Source organism: Harmonia axyridis, chromosome 3 (genome assembly GCF_914767665.1).
Source record: "Harmonia axyridis chromosome 3, icHarAxyr1.1, whole genome shotgun sequence".
In the NCBI taxonomy this organism is placed as follows: Eukaryota; Metazoa; Arthropoda; class Insecta; order Coleoptera; family Coccinellidae; genus Harmonia; species Harmonia axyridis.
The window spans coordinates 22,519,994-22,536,121 of record NC_059503.1 but is presented as its reverse complement, the minus strand read 5'-3'; the positions used below and the strand labels follow the sequence as shown (position 1 = coordinate 22,536,121).

The following is a 16,128-nucleotide window of genomic DNA, read 5'->3' as shown; positions in this document are numbered from 1 at the left end:
AAAATTTGAAAGTAAAGAATCGGAATGAGATATCTTTGACAAGCAATATTTATGGAAATACTCCATGAATTCCAATTAAAATCCAGCGAATTAGAGAAAATATATTACTTGTCCAAAAAAATGATTTCTTACACTCGTGAAGAATATAAATTCCTTCTGCACTTGTATTATAAATAACTGTTCTATAATCAGTGCCTCCAAAAACAGTGCTCCTAGAAATGACCATATACCATGGAAAATCATTAAGAGACAGAAACATCTTCTGAAAATAACCTATACTTATTCTGCAACATTTTCCCTTGATTTGGAAAGAGGGTTATATATTATAACAAATAACAATACCTAAAGACAACTTGGACCACTCAAGAGGCAAAAATTACAGACCAATAACTCTCTTTCTGGTTTTGGGTAAGATATGGAAAAATTATCAGAGAAGTGATAATTCAACATATTCAAAATACCCACCACCCAATTTTGCTTTTAAATGAAAAATTGATCAATATACCCGGTTTTAAATGTCCAAAATGAGAGCCTGAAGAATCTAAAGACAGTAGCAACATACAGTCTTGATAAAAACAATGCTTTTGACAGGGTCCCTTGTTCAAACTATACCAATTCAAAATCATCATTAAATATGCAAATGTCACACTTCCTAATATCGCACATCAAAAATGTCTAGAAAATTTACAAGAACTCATGGAAAAACCCGAGTTGTGGCTCTGCACCTGGCGGGTAAAGCCCAAGCCACTAAAGTGAAAAGTCCCTATTCAACTTACAACTGTGCGTGACTCTTCGCTAGCTCGAGAGATGACGCCGTACGCTACGCAATTCTTGGAAGAAGGGCACTGCTTTGTATATAAACCCAGCCTACGGACAAAGAGGCCAAGTCACCACGCTCTGCCAAGGAGGGGAGGTGAGTCGCCATACTGATGATTCCTTAAAAACGCCTCGCCAAACGACCTTAGATTATCAGCGAAATTCTCAACTGACAAAAAGTGTAATGAATGTAAAACAACCCAACAGGCAATCAAGCATTTGGGCGTAGATATAGATCAGATCAGAAATTTATCTTCAATCAACATAATAAGCTTATGAAAAAGTAAGCTTTAGCTAGAGAGTATTCGAAGCAGTGACGGCTCGTGCCCTCGAGATGTGGGTCGGCCACACTCCGGAAAATTACGAACGTATATATCAAATTTATTAAAATTCATTAGTTCCAAAAAATGAAGTGATGAAATGTCTTTAAACCTTATTTCAATTTGAGTTATAATTAAATCCAGAATTTCACAAAAAAGCCGTTTCATTGAGGAATTATCCGTGAGCTGAATTTCGGAATCTATTTTACGTTTTCGACGTCTAGCACTCGGTGGCATTACTTCTGGGAGTTTTTCTACTTCTGAATATAAGCGAATGAAATACTCATCTTCTGTGCGAAATTTTTTCAGAGTCGATAATAAAGAAGTGATTCTGGCGTTGCAATAATGTTATATCTGATAACTTATGCTGGATTATAGAAAAAACGGGATCTGTGTATGTAAAAATCAAATTAAAAGAGTGGAGAATGAACAAAAATTCGAAATCATTCAACATTTTCTTCAGACCGGTAGCTTCACGTATTGTAATATCATCCCATTCATCTAAATTGTCGCTGATATGATCAAAAACTTCAATTAATTCTTCTCTCTTATCGAATATTGTTTTTACAGCGCGAGATTTGAAATTCCAACGAGTTTCCGAGCTAGAGGGTAATCTTTTTTTGCAAATTTCGTCTAGAATATTAGTGCGTTTACTTGATTTAGTGAAAAACGACGAAAATCCTGAAAGATTCGAAAAAAACACGCGACACTCATTGATTTTCTTGGTCGAATCTTGTAACACTAAATTCAATTTATGTGCATAACAGTGCGTGAATAGTGCTTGAGGAGCAATTGTTTTTATTCGCGCTTGTAACCCATTAATTTCCCCCGCCATCACAGCTGCCCCGTCATATGTTTGACCTACTAATTTAGTCGCTAAATTCAAATCTTTAAAATTGTCCAACAAGGTATTGAAAATATCATTCGCGGTTCGACCTTTACTAACATCGAAAAAACCCCAAAATCGTTCGGATATTTTTACCTTCTCGAACGAAGCGGAAAATTACTGACATCTGACAAAAATATTTAACATCCGTTGTTTCGTCTATTTCCCAAGAAAAGCACGCAGAATTATTCATTTCCTCGCGAATTTTCTCCCTCGAAATTACAGAACTTTTGAAATCAGGATGTTTTCAAAGTTAGGAATATATTAATTATATTTTCATGATCTGACAATCAATACCTAAATACTATCGAACGGCATAAATAAGTTCTTTTCTGATTAAGACGTAATATCCCATAATTAACCATTCATTTGAATATATTAATTATATTTTCATGATCTGAAAATCAATAGCTACTATCGAACGGCATAAATAAGTTCTTTTCTGATTAAGACATAATGTCTCATAATTTAATAAAAATATAAATAAATACATAAATTAACCATTCATTTAATTATCAAATATTTGAAATAAACTGTGAAAAGTTGCTGCTTGACGCTCTGCAATAGGATAACCGGCCAGCCGACCCTGTGTATTGGGAAGCGACCTTACATCGAGTTGTTGTGCCGTTCTATTGAGTGGTCGTATTCTGGGCGTATGTCGTAGTATCTTTTTCTTTACGTAGCGCTCTCGGTAGCGCTGGTTCCGCCATCGGCTCTTGGCCGACCTAACGTGATGAGATGCTTTCAGTGACATTCCAGGGGTTGCAATTATATAATTGTAACATTTGTGTTACATTTCAGACCAAATGTTACGGTGTTACGTACAATTCTGGAATAACCTGTTTGGGGTGATGTTACGAAAAGTAACCATTTACGATTGTGGTTTGTTACAATTTATGAAAGGGAATAACAACGCTGGATGCTTTGGAAATCGAATATTAGGTGGGTCCGAAAGAAAAAATTGGCCGGTATAAGTTATATTTTCCTGTTCTGAGTGGAAATATTCATTACCGAGGGAATTTGGATATCGAAATCGATAACTCCGATTGAGTTTGAATGAATTGAATATCTAGAATTATTTTCTATTTCCCGATAATTTTTGGGTCGGCCCGGCCGACCCTGCCGACCCTGACGAGCCGTCACTGATTCGAAGTCTTATAATAAAAAGTGCTAGCAAGATATACATCACGATATTCAGACCGATAATGGAATACGCTCATCCCATTTTGGTACATTGTAGAAAACCAGCGATTAAAAATTTGGAAATAGCACAAGCAGAAAGAACAGCTTTGTTAAATAAGACACCCCATAACACCACTACCAACCACTCGCTGTATACATTGATGAACATAGAGCAGCCTCAAAAAACTGGACAGAAAATTTTATAAGAACTCATAGATGTGGAGGTCACAATTCACCTTTACGAAGATGATCATTCCAGAACGAAAAAGAAATTACCTTTAGTTACATTTATATAGAAAATAAGAGAAATTTATAGCACTAACACGCAAATAAATATTCATCATATAGGAGCTACTCATTTGCATACATATTATTATCAACTCTATAATACGTGATTTTTAAAACAATCTTATAGGGATTTTAACTGATGAGCTCAAGGGCCAAAGGTCATTTTCGCTCTTTCTATAGGTGATTGAAGAGACTAAAGTAAATTATACCTGATATAATCAATCAAAATATGATCATTGAGAGAGTTCATTAGAATACAAAGTGATGCGCCTCAAAATAACTGTACAAGCTCTTAGAAAGTGAATGAACTTATTTATACATTGGAGAAATCAAGTCATTCCAGTTCTACTTGACAATTTAAATTGACAAGACTTGCGAATCAGAAATAATCGCCAGTTCTTCCTTCAATATTAAATAACATAGGTACACGAGAATACAGTAGCCTATTATTATTGCAGCAGTTACCTATTTTGTAATAAGCGACCGCAAAAGTTATGCAATTATGTTTTGATGAACTCAGCTGAATCTGAAGTCATTAGGTGGAAGTTGATAACACAAGATTAATCCACAAATATATTCCTCTGTATCTATTGTGTTATCATGACTGCTTGATGAAATATTCGAAATGACAAACTCCAATGTAAGTACATCGAACTCTTATTTTTTGTTTATATCAATATTATACATAACAACAAAACATAGCCTAACTGATAGATATACAATTTAAAATTGAATCTTTTTATTTCTTTGAGTAAGAGAAAGTGATGAATCAAAGTCTTTGAAGCGTAAATAATTATTATTATTCACATAAATTGAATACTTTTTCAATGATTAATTAACTAGGAAAATATCATTCTTTTTCAGTTAATTTCCATCTTAGTGTTGCTCTTTTCTTTACATTACCTAACAGAAAGCTCAAAATTGTCAGAAGCTGAATTGAAAAGTTTTTTTGACAATGATTACGACCAAAACGAGACATACTGGTGTACTAAATTACAAGAAGCCAATTGGGAATTTGAGTCCGATTTGGAAAATAGCGAAGCTGAAGAGAACTTGGTGAGTGGATTAATTGTGCGTCTTAAAAAGAGAACATAATTATTTTTATTACAAAACTCAACGAAAAATGAGGTCTTGTCCTTGCAAGAGCTTTTAGCTTGTCATATTAGCTATATTTGGTTTTGGACCAAAAAAACAAAAATGTAGGTATCTACCCACCAAATAGCAGTAACCTACTACTTTTGAGAAAAAGCTATAAAAATTCGATTATGATATTTTGAAGCAATAACCAATAATTCAATCTGTATTCATGACCAAATATGATAGGGGAACTTTATGATATATAATAATATTTATATTATGAGCGCTACTTCTATACATACATAAATTTCTTATTATCCTAATAATCTAGAAGTTAATAAAGCTGTTTAATTAGAATCGAAATGAATATTTTTATCATTTCACAGCACCTGGTTTCGTGAGTAGGTATTACAACTGAATTTAATTCCATCACTTGGCAAAGAATATAGGTACTATTCAATAGGATTAAGTAGGAATTGCCCCTGAAAATTTAGATTTTAGTGGAATATCATATTTTAAGCCTGGAAGGTTATGGTTCAGGATTACCAATTTTACCCACCCTGTATATGCTTTGGTGCTGGTACCAAATTCTTAATCGCGGTCTCAGTTCGTGTTCTAGTTAAAACATCCTTCATCTGACCAAGTTGAAATTTTACGAAATTTTTAAGTTTGAGATTTGTTGGTACCTATAGGTACGAAAATTAATTTAATTAATCATTAGAATGTTTATGCCGAAAAAATTTCAGGAGGATGGTGCGATCAGAACCATAACTTTTTTTCCGATGAGCGCTCAAAACCAAAGTTCCGGACTTTTTATAAATTCTTCTTATATAAAACCTCAAATATTTGTGATTTTAAATCTTGAATTGAATTTTCTTTTGTGGAACCCTATATTGTTTTTATTAGCTTATGCTCAAATATAGGTGAATGTGATACTTCAAGCTGCGGAATATAACAAGCAATTATGGAAGATGTACTTCAAGGACGTAACACCCGACGACTATCAAGATCCAGACCTAAAAAGAAAAGTGATGTTAGCTAGAATGTTGGGTAAATCAGTGTTGGAAAATGATAAGCTGGCAGAGGTAGGCATTATTATACTTACATTTTTTTGAAAGGGTTATGCGGATTTATGCGCATTTCAGATAGAAAAACGATTTCTTCCTGAAATGTAAACATTGTTTTTATGTTTTTGACTAATAATTTAATTTTGGCGAAAACAGTCAAAAACTGTTTTATTGTTGTAGAATCCTTCCTTAAAAAAGGACATTATGAGGCCGAAACATGTGTAAAATGAGAATGAGAAAGTAAACAACTTTTACCTTATCAAAAATTAGTGCGATAAATCCCAAGAAAATATTTAGAATATCTTATATTCTAGGTTTACATAAGAGATTCTTTTCTTTTAAGTTCACTTAAAGGAAACCATGTTCATAACAACAAATTAAAGATTTCTAATGTGATTTAATCGAAGGTTATACAATAATATAATTGAATGTGCTTAATTTCAAATGGAAACGGTGATGAATAAAACAGTATTAGCTAAACTTTCATCGAATACTTACTACTACTTACGACTTACTAAACTTTATTATTTTCAGTTAACGAACATAACAAATACTATGGTAGAAATATACAGTACAGGTAAAATATGCCCATACAGAAAAAAAAACTGCGATATTTCAACGGAAGGTTATAACTTAGATCCAGGTATTATGAACTTATGCGATGAATTTTCTAGCTGAAGTTAACTCTGGATTGTTTTTCCCAATTTTAATTGCAGACTTGAATTCGTTATTTGCATCTTCGAGGGACTACAATGAACTGTCCTATTCTTGGAAAGCTTGGAGAGATCAGACTGGTGGGAAGATGCGTTCGCTCTTTGAAAGATACGTGAATTTATCTAATGAAGCATCGGTACTCAACGGTAAATATTCAGTTTAAAATTGTGTATCCAGTCTATGCGTAAATAACTGAAGATCAATCTTCTTCCTCTCCTATTTCATATCTTGAGCGAAAACGATTATCCAGTTTAGTCAAAACACTAGGAGGGTAACCAGCTCTCTCACGCAATTCAAAGAGCTGGCATAAATTTCAATTATTTGAAAAACAAATATATTTCAAAATGTCAAGTCTGCTTGGTCATTCAATGATATGTCATTTTAAGTGAGGATTAGTTTGCGAAATCGATTCCGTCGTGAATTGGAGCTCAGAAATTTTTTTTATGAATCAGTTAGGCCAAATGCTCAAATAGTTCAACTTTTTGAAAATTACAATTCTTCACATATTAAATTTTTCCATTTTTCATAAATGAAGGTAAAAGAATGGACGTAATGCAATTATAACGATTTCAGATTGCATTTAATTGAACATTTCTGAAAGACACTCAAACATTAAAAAAATGTTGTGAATATTTTTTATTGTTTAAGTGCCTGATAAATTTTCTTTCTGGTATGTTCAATTAAATGCCATCTGAAAACGTTATTATACACTACGTCAATTTTTGTACTTGGGAAAATTTGAAAAATTAATTTCTGTAGATTTTTGTGGATAGTATTTGCTTTGCTCTCGATTATTTCGAAAAGGCAACATATTCAAGTTCAAGAGATCTTTCATTTTCATGAAGCTCTGTATATCTTTTGTATATCACTAGACAAGTTTGGCAGGAAACGCTTACCTAATTCGAAACATTACATTATCAAGACTTCAATACCTACAAATTTAAACAATGAATGTAATAATACTAGAGTTATAAGTAAAAAATGATTTTTTTTCCAAACTTTGACACCCTGTGTCTCGAAAACGAAGCTTTTTCATGAAAAGAGTAGTTCTATCCGACGCCTAAGTAATTGCACTAAAATCATCTGGACCACCCTGTATAATCATAGTATAAGGAATGGAATAGTATACTATGGTATAATGGAGGCAGGGACGGTCCAAGGCTTGATGCCAGATGCTCCGTCCACAAGACTGCATATTGTTGAAGGTTATAAAACTTCTAATTGAACCTGTTCTGAAAAATTTCCGTAAATCATGTTTTCTTTTTAATATGGTATTAAGAAATTTGTGCCAAAATTTTTGAAACATCCATTAGCTTTCAAGTTGAGAATTTCTGATCTACCCCAAAACAAATTGAATCTGATCTAATTAACAATATTAAGATTAACATTAAAGCTATTTAATACTGTTAGTGAGTATATTTAAAATTTTTAGTTTGGCCTTTAATTCCTAATGTTGTATACCAGTATCAATACTGACCTGATATAACTGATTCAATATTTCTTTGAAGGTCTCCCAGATTTTTAATTTCAGGATACCAGGACAATAGTGAAGAATGGTTGGTACTTTTCGAGTCGCTAGATTTCATCAAACAGATTGACGACTTGTGGCTCCAAGTTGAACCACTTTACACCGAGTTGCACAAATTCGTCTCGAGCAAGTTGAAGGCGCGATATGGTGATGACTTGGATATTTCCGATGGTCTGCTACCCGCCCATATTTTGGGAAATATGTGGGCTCAAGAATGGACCAATATAAACGAACACGTAAAACCGTTTCCTGCCACAAAGGGACAGAACATAACTGATGCCCTAAGAAAGAAAGGGTACAACGTGAAGAAGATGTTCGAGACTTCCGATGATTTTTACAAGTCTCTCGGGCTTCTGCCCAACGACATGAGCTATAATACAGCTCAAGGTGCCATAATTGAGAAGCCCAAGGATGGAAGGGAGATGGTATGCCATGCGAGTGCTTGGGATTTTTGCGATAGGAAGAATTTTAGGTATTAATATATGGACGTAAATTTTTGAAGGGAAATCTCCGAGAATTTGATTTGTCGGAGAAGGGTTTTCCAATAGGATTGATAACATTTAAACTGATTATAACGGCAACACTGTGTATTACTTTTTGTCATTTCTTATGACGACTTTAAAATTGTAGTGGATCAATGATTGCCAGAGAGATGGCAGCCTGTTACAACAATCAGTAGATGCTGAGTGGAACAAAAATCTATAAAATCCGAAAAATTATCAGATTACATCAAATAAAAAAAAACAAAAGGAATAAAAACAGGAACTTATCTAAAAAAGTTACAAACACATGAATTCTTTCGTTTGCTACTCCTTTGAAAACAGTGTGCCATTCAAAGTAAAAATTGACTTCATTGGACAGAATTATGTATTTTTTCATGCCAATAACGATATTTCTCTAAAACGTGTAAAAATATAGATTTCGAAGTCTAAAGGAAAAAACTCAATAATCTGAGTACTGCCCTGAAAACATTGAAATTACATTAATCGCTTTGAAGGGCTGCATGAAGTGAATAAACCCATAAAATTTCAACGAAATCAGACTGCTGATTTCCAAGTTATGGAGATCAGAAATTTAGGCCAATTTGCACGAATCACCCGGTATCTCCGAAACTAACAGTCTTAGGATACAAAATGAGTAACTTTTCTGAAAGGCCTGAATGACCTGCATTCACTACTAGGTTATGGCTAGTCACTTATGTTACACCCTGTATCTCGGGCCGAAACACCGCAATCCTCAGAGAAAGGACGCACCTTCGAAAATGGCTTGAGAACGCATCGAAAAATAACTATTTTAAATGATATCATTCCCATTGAAAAACCCTATATTTTCAGTTGGAGGTACCAACGAAGAGAGGATGATTGAATGAACTGGCGTAAAAGCCCAGTTATTACAAAAGTGAATGACGAAAAGACTTGGAAAACATTCAAACTTATTGTACTGTATTTCGTAAACAAAGCGTTTGCGGTCCAAGAACTTTTTATTGATATAATTCAAGTAATCATCACCCTTTGTTCTTACCTCCAATTAAAGAACACCTTGTAGATGTAGCCAGCTGCACTCCAACCGAACGAATCTTTATTATATTGCAGAATCAAGATGTGCACCAACGTCAACGCTGAAGATTTCATTACTATTCATCACGAAATGGGCCACATCCAATATTTCCTCTTGTACAAGGACCAACCAGTCATATACCGCGAAGGAGCCAATCCTGGCTTTCACGAAGCGATAGGTGATACCATAGCACTCTCAGTCGACACTCCAAAGCATCTTCACAAAATCGGACTTCTTGATGAATACGTAGATGACTATCAAACGTCGATAAACACACTAATGTCCATAGCCCTCTCTAAGGTAGCATTCCTGCCTTACGGCTTGTTGCTGGATAAGTGGCGTTGGGACGTTTTCAAAGGCAAAATAACCATGAATAACTGGAATACACACTATTGGGAATATCGTAAGCAGTATCAAAAATTGAAACCACCAGTTGAAAGGTCCGAGAATGACTTCGATCCTGGTGCCAAGTTTCACGTAGCTGGAGATGTTCAGTATATTTCGTGAGTATACAAAAATTATTCCACAAAACATTTCGGTATTGGTGATATGAAAGGCAAACATTGAAAAGCTCTAAACCTAGGATTGTTGTATAGATAATACTACAGCTCGTCTGCCCTGTAACAAATCTACCTCCTCATTTACTCTACTGACTTTTTAGAAGGTCATGTACATTACTGAATTTAATGGTTTATCGGAATCTGAACCGAAATCAGAGGCAAATAAAACGTTTAATAAATTTAAATAATACAAACACAAACATTATGTTGTTTCTTTAATTTCATTAAAAAATAATTTAGTTTGATTATTCGAAATGATATTGTAACGTTTTTCGGTTAATTAAATCGGTACTTCTGGCTAACACTAATTTATTTCAGGTACACAACTATAAATAACTATTTACAGATGATTTATTTCAACTATTACACTAATTTATTTTCACTACTACATTAATTTATTTCTACAACTTATATCTAATTGAGTGTACGGCACTGACCACCGCTTCTATCGCACTGCCCTGCTCTGCGGTTTGATTGGTTATATACCGCTCGCATCTCTCTCTAGAAGCGTCTCGATCTTTCTATCCAGCTCCCGGTGCTTCCGGTACCTTCTAGAAAGAGGCAGTGGCGTAGGGCTTGCGAATTCGTTACACTGCCCCCTTCCTAGGATGTTCAGTCCCTGAACATATCCGGCACGGTGGCTGAAACTACAGGATTCTCCGTTTCTGCAATTTCCTGGTTCACAGAAATAGCACCTAACAGTCTTCTCTTGAACTTTGAACCTCTCCTCGAAGTCGCAATACCTCCCGATCAGATCTTCCAGTTTCTCTTCTTTGAGAGCGTCGTCCCTCGTTATCAGCCAATTCACGAATACGGACACCTCCTTCTTGAATAACTGAACGTCCAGGTTCTGATCGCAGATATCCTTTCGCTTCTTCCAAGTCCCTAATCCAAGCTTCAGGATTTTTAACTTCTCGGCAATGTCTTGGTTAATATAACCTCGGGATGGTTCCAATTGCTGCAAGTTATATTTCTTCCTCTCTGCGCACACAGCAAGATATTTGTAAGCTTCCAGCGTATCTTCCCTCTTGCTGTCAATGTGCTCATTGGTTTCTGGGAATTCCTCGACAAGTTTCTTGGCCTCTTGCTCTCTAAAGTTCGCCTTGTCCTCGATCACTTCCAACTCGCCTTCGAAAGTCTGAGGTTTTCTGAGCAAATCTTGGTAACTTTCCGAGTCTTGACTATTGGTATCGTAGCATAAGTCAACCTCTTTCTCGCTTATCCAAGAGATTATTTCTTCAGCTCTTCTATCGAACATATGCACCTGTTTTGCTCCGACCAAGAGTTCATTCAGACCGTTTACCAGCTCCAAGAGATCCTTCCATTGAGTCTGGACCTCAATCATCTTCTCCTGGATCTTGGCGCTATATCTGCATTTAGCTTCTATCAGAGCATTTCCACTGATTAAACATGATTGGAGCCTTGCCTCGCTATTCATTAAACTAGCGTAAAAAGTGTCGAAGGCATGAATTAGAAGTTCCGCATGCTCGACATCAACTCCATGCTTTTCAATTTTGGAATTGATCATCTGGTCCTTGATCCATTCTTGGAGCTTGGTGCACTCTTGGAGGAATCCGAAATACTGGAAGGCTTCAGAGAGGGTTACTTCCCTCTGAGCCACTAGCTGACGTAACTTCTTGTACTCTTGCACTATTTCTTCCTCTCTTTTCTTGATGTTATCTGCATCGTAGTGCTCTCTTTTCACAAGATTGCTACACCTCTGAGATAATTTATCGATCGTTTCCTGGTAAGCTTCAACTTCAGCAGTTATTATACTCAGCTCTCCCTGCAACATCTGAATGGAAATCTCATCTCTACCAACCTCACTTGTTGCCAACGCCGACAACTTGTCATCAATCCAGGCCTCAGCTTCTGAACTCTCCTCGTAAAACTTTTCCGATTCCAGGGCATCTTGCAACCTCAACATCTTCAGACTGGCCATATCCTTTACCATCACAAATCGATTCTCCAATTCCTTCACCTTCACACTGATATCATTGGAGAACTCATGACCGGATCTCATCATGTTGACCGCCCTATCCATCAAACTCTTTACGATGTGTTCCCTCGAGTTCAGCTCGACCTCCAGCGTCCGATACTTTTTCTGTATGCTCTGGACCACGGTAAGACTGATATCCAGGTCCAAAGACGCTGCCAGCGATTTCCTGTCGCTCAACCACTGTACCTCTCCGTCTATCTCGTTGATGCTCTCGTACTTCTCTAGGCGCTGTTGGTACTCATTTTCCAGAGCGGGGTGGCATCTTAGGATGTTGTTGTCTGAAGCCAAGTCGTTTCCGAAATCGTTACTAACTTGAATCTCGACTTCACCTAGCCAAACCTCAAACTCTTCGACGGACCTCCTGAAGAGCAGTGCTTGATATGCCTCGTTCAGCTTTTCCCGTTTCATCTGCTTGAGTTCCAACAGTCTCTTCCAATCCTCTTTGATTTCTTCCAGCCTTATGACTATTTCATCTTTGGCATAGTGATTCGAATGTAGTAACTGTTCTCCCTCGTTTATTACGCTTTGCACTCTTTCATCGCTGTCCATAACCTCTGCCTCGAATGAAGAATGCTTCTGGATTTCACTTTCCAGGTTATGAGGTTCCCTATAGCTCTCATCTGCCGCTATATGAAGCTTTTGATTCAACCAGATCTCCACGCTGCAAACATTCTTCAGGAATTTCTGAAAAGCCCTGTATTCTTCTAGTTTCAGTCTTCTGGCTCCCGTCATTTGCAAACGTTCTTTTTTTCTATCTGGTATAGCTTCCATCATTTTTGACACTTCCTGATTATTCTGGTTCCTTTCATGGTCCTCCAGTTCCTTGGATTCAACCTCATTCCTAGTATTCTCTAACCTTTTCGTGTTATCCATCATTCTTCTACAATTATCCTTTATTTCATTTCTACACGATTTGAAACTTTCCTTTATTTCTGTGGTATAGTCCTGCACTTCCTTGGTCAGTTGTTCAAAAGCTTGCTTAAAGAAATCCAAGGTTGTCTGATCCATTTTCCTTGACTGCGATTCTCGTAAATGGCATTCAAAAATATGGTCACAAAAATGTTCACACTACTGTCCACAGATATTTTAACGAGAATTTCCACTAAACAAATGTCCACAGAAATGTTCACGATTTAATTAACTCTCGGTTCGAAAACACGCGCGAACCCCACACCTGACACCAATTGTAACGTTTTTCGGTTAATTAAATCGGTACTTCTGGCTAACACTAATTTATTTCAGGTACACAACTATAAATAACTATTTACAGATGATTTATTTCAACTATTACACTAATTTATTTTCACTACTACATTAATTTATTTCTACAACTTATATCTAATTGAGTGTACGGCACTGACCACCGCTTCTATCGCACTGCCCTGCTCTGCGGTTTGATTGGTTATATACCGCTCGCATCTCTCTCTAGAAGCGTCTCGATCTTTTTATCCAGCTCCCGGTGCTTCCGGTACCTTCTAGAAAGAGGCAGTGGCGTAGGGCTTGCGAATTCGTTACAATATGGAATTAACAAAAAATAAAAAACAAGGACATTAGCTAAATTTTTGATATGTTATAGTCCAATGTGATTCCAAACAAAAAATTCAATATGTAAAATTTTTCTATAGGCTAGTTTCGAAGCTGTTGAGGCCCCTGAAAACTCTTATTAGTTCTCCATTGTTAAACAATACAAAACGTTTCCCTGGATAATTCTCACTACTCTGAATAATCAACATGTGAACAGTCATTAATATGAGAAGATATTGATAGCATTGTTTTTGGATGTTATTACATTTGGTCAATTATTACAGTTACAGCTACTCACAATTTTTTAAGTTCCAACAATTCAAAAATGGTTACAAATCGTCTTAGAGATCTACAATCAAAAATATTATATTATATATATAATTAAAATCCCAATGATACATTTTGGTGTTTGGATTCAAAAAATGTTTATGAATTCTATTCTACACCTCATTCTATATCACATTTGAAAAAATATACAGGGTATTCCTTTCAAAAGAAAGCGAAATTTTTATTCGAAATGATACGTAGTGAGGAATCCATCCATTTGCAGATTCAGACTGTAAATATACCTGACGTTACAATATAGATTTAAAAAGAAAGAGGAAAATCTCTTTTTTTTCGACTCGATAGTTACTATCGAGTAGTTCTCATGGTGACAGTTGCGGCGATAGTTACTAATGATAAATTTTTTTCGAAAGTACATTTTTGTGAAAATTCACTGTCTCAAGTTAAATGCCGCACTCTGTACAAACTTTAGTGCTGTCCATCCCCACTTATATCTCTAAAAAGTTGGGTTCCTGATAATCGATCAGGGATTTTTGTATTATCATTCTCAAATTTGTGTTAGTGCAGAAACGAACTAATTCTTCTAATTAATTTTTCATTTCAGGTATTTTGTTGCCCATATAGCTCAGTTCCAATTCTTCAAAAGTTTATGTATAGCAGCTGGTGAATATGATCCACAGACCAAATACCAACCCTTACACAAATGTGACTTTTACCAATCGAAGGCTGCTGGTGAAAAACTAAGGTAATATTTGATATGGTATCGTTTGGTCGTATTTTTTCGTTGATTTTTATTATTTCACATACTTACTAACGTCATTTCAATTAAGTTCTACTTTATTAGGCACAGTTATAGTCTTGCAATCACTTATCTATTCCTGGGAGTATGTATTATGAATGTATATGTATACTAGGTTAGGTGAAGAACGAGCATTCGTTCTTCAGCATTCACCTTCCCCATTGAAGGTGGAGGTACCGACAACTAGATATGATCATTACCTATGGATAAATACAAAATTTTATGTCTCGGAAGCAATTATCTTCAAAAATCTATTCGATAACCTCCTACGATGTTTGAAATAGAGTATTATAATAATAATTTGAAAAATGTAATTTTTTTAGTGTAACTGAGTGTTACATGACACCGATCACTATTGTAATCACTGACGATTTTGTTGTTTTCAGAGCTGGTTTATCTCTAGGTACTAGCAAACATTGGAGTGTTGCAATGAAAGCTATTACTGGTCAGGAAAAAATGGACGCTGGACCACTTCTCGAGTATTTTGAACCTTTATATCAATTTCTAAAAAGCTTTAATCAAGTGTATAACTCTACAATTTAATTTTATTTATTTTGTTTATTGTTCTAATATTTTCAACTTTTATAATAAACTCTTCTATATCACTGTTTGTCAATTATTAATGATTGAATGAAATGCCAGTATCCTCACCATCCCAATTGCCTCTCTCCTACAAACTACTCTAACCATTCTAACCCCATTCATTCCCTATCTCTTCATTCCTCATTCTGTACAATCTTGTCATTTCTGCTACGCCTTTCAAAACTTCATCTCTACTTCATGAAGTTTACTTTTCGTTATCCATGTTAAATCTACATGTTCTAATTACAGCCATGTACATTGTCATTTTCGTCTTTTCTTTTATTTCCCCTTTTCTAAGGAATTTTATTTTCATTGCGAAATATATTTTGCTATCTTTTTCTATTCTCCTCTAAATCTCTTGATTTTCATTGTTTTCGATGCTTGAATATTTTAACAGTGCGCGTCAAAATTATGGAACAAATTCATTTTCTCAGACGAAAAATATTTGGCAACAAAATCCTGAAACAGGTCAATTTTTGTTTCACTTTTACCAAATTTTTATGCATTTTTGATGGATTTTTGTTGCACCCTGTGCCATCCCCATCAACCCTCTAAATTTTTTGAATAGGGAAAGTGGATCATGTGGTACTTTTTTTTTTTGGCAAGGTCTTTGTATCTTCTTTACAGGCGTGCAGAAATTTTCAAGAAAAATTAGTTCAAAGAGGTTTTCATTATGTGCTTCTTGTCATGGCTCATTTACTTTGAGACGATGGTACCTAATGAAATTTGTCACCGAATGAAAGTCGACCATTATATGTAGTTTTGTTTTGTTGTACTAGTTGATGTTAGCTGCTAGAATATCTCTTTGATCCTGGCCACCTTGAAGTCAATGGTATCTTGCTTTATAGATTTAGAATATTTTTCTTGGATATTTATTGTTAATCAGTTAATTCAGTAGATATTTCAATGCAGGAAAGAGCAATTTTTTTGGCTCAAAATTTGAA

At 35.3% G+C, this 16,128-nt stretch overlaps 1 protein-coding gene across 1 annotated transcript; it reads left to right on the top strand.

Moving 5' to 3' along the window:
• Window positions 1-3,833: 3,833 nt before the first annotated feature.
• On the top strand, window positions 3,834-15,207 carry LOC123675681 (angiotensin-converting enzyme-like). Its single transcript, XM_045611134.1, has 9 exons — window positions 3,834-4,132; window positions 4,357-4,548; window positions 5,493-5,654; window positions 6,171-6,279; window positions 6,353-6,496; window positions 7,882-8,350; window positions 9,471-9,938; window positions 14,408-14,548; window positions 14,989-15,207. Exons 1-9 carry the CDS (start codon window positions 4,118-4,120, stop codon window positions 15,143-15,145), a joined length of 1,857 nt encoding a protein of 618 aa, XP_045467090.1. The 5' UTR covers window positions 3,834-4,117; the 3' UTR covers window positions 15,146-15,207.
• The last annotated feature ends 921 nt before the right edge of the window (window positions 15,208-16,128 follow it).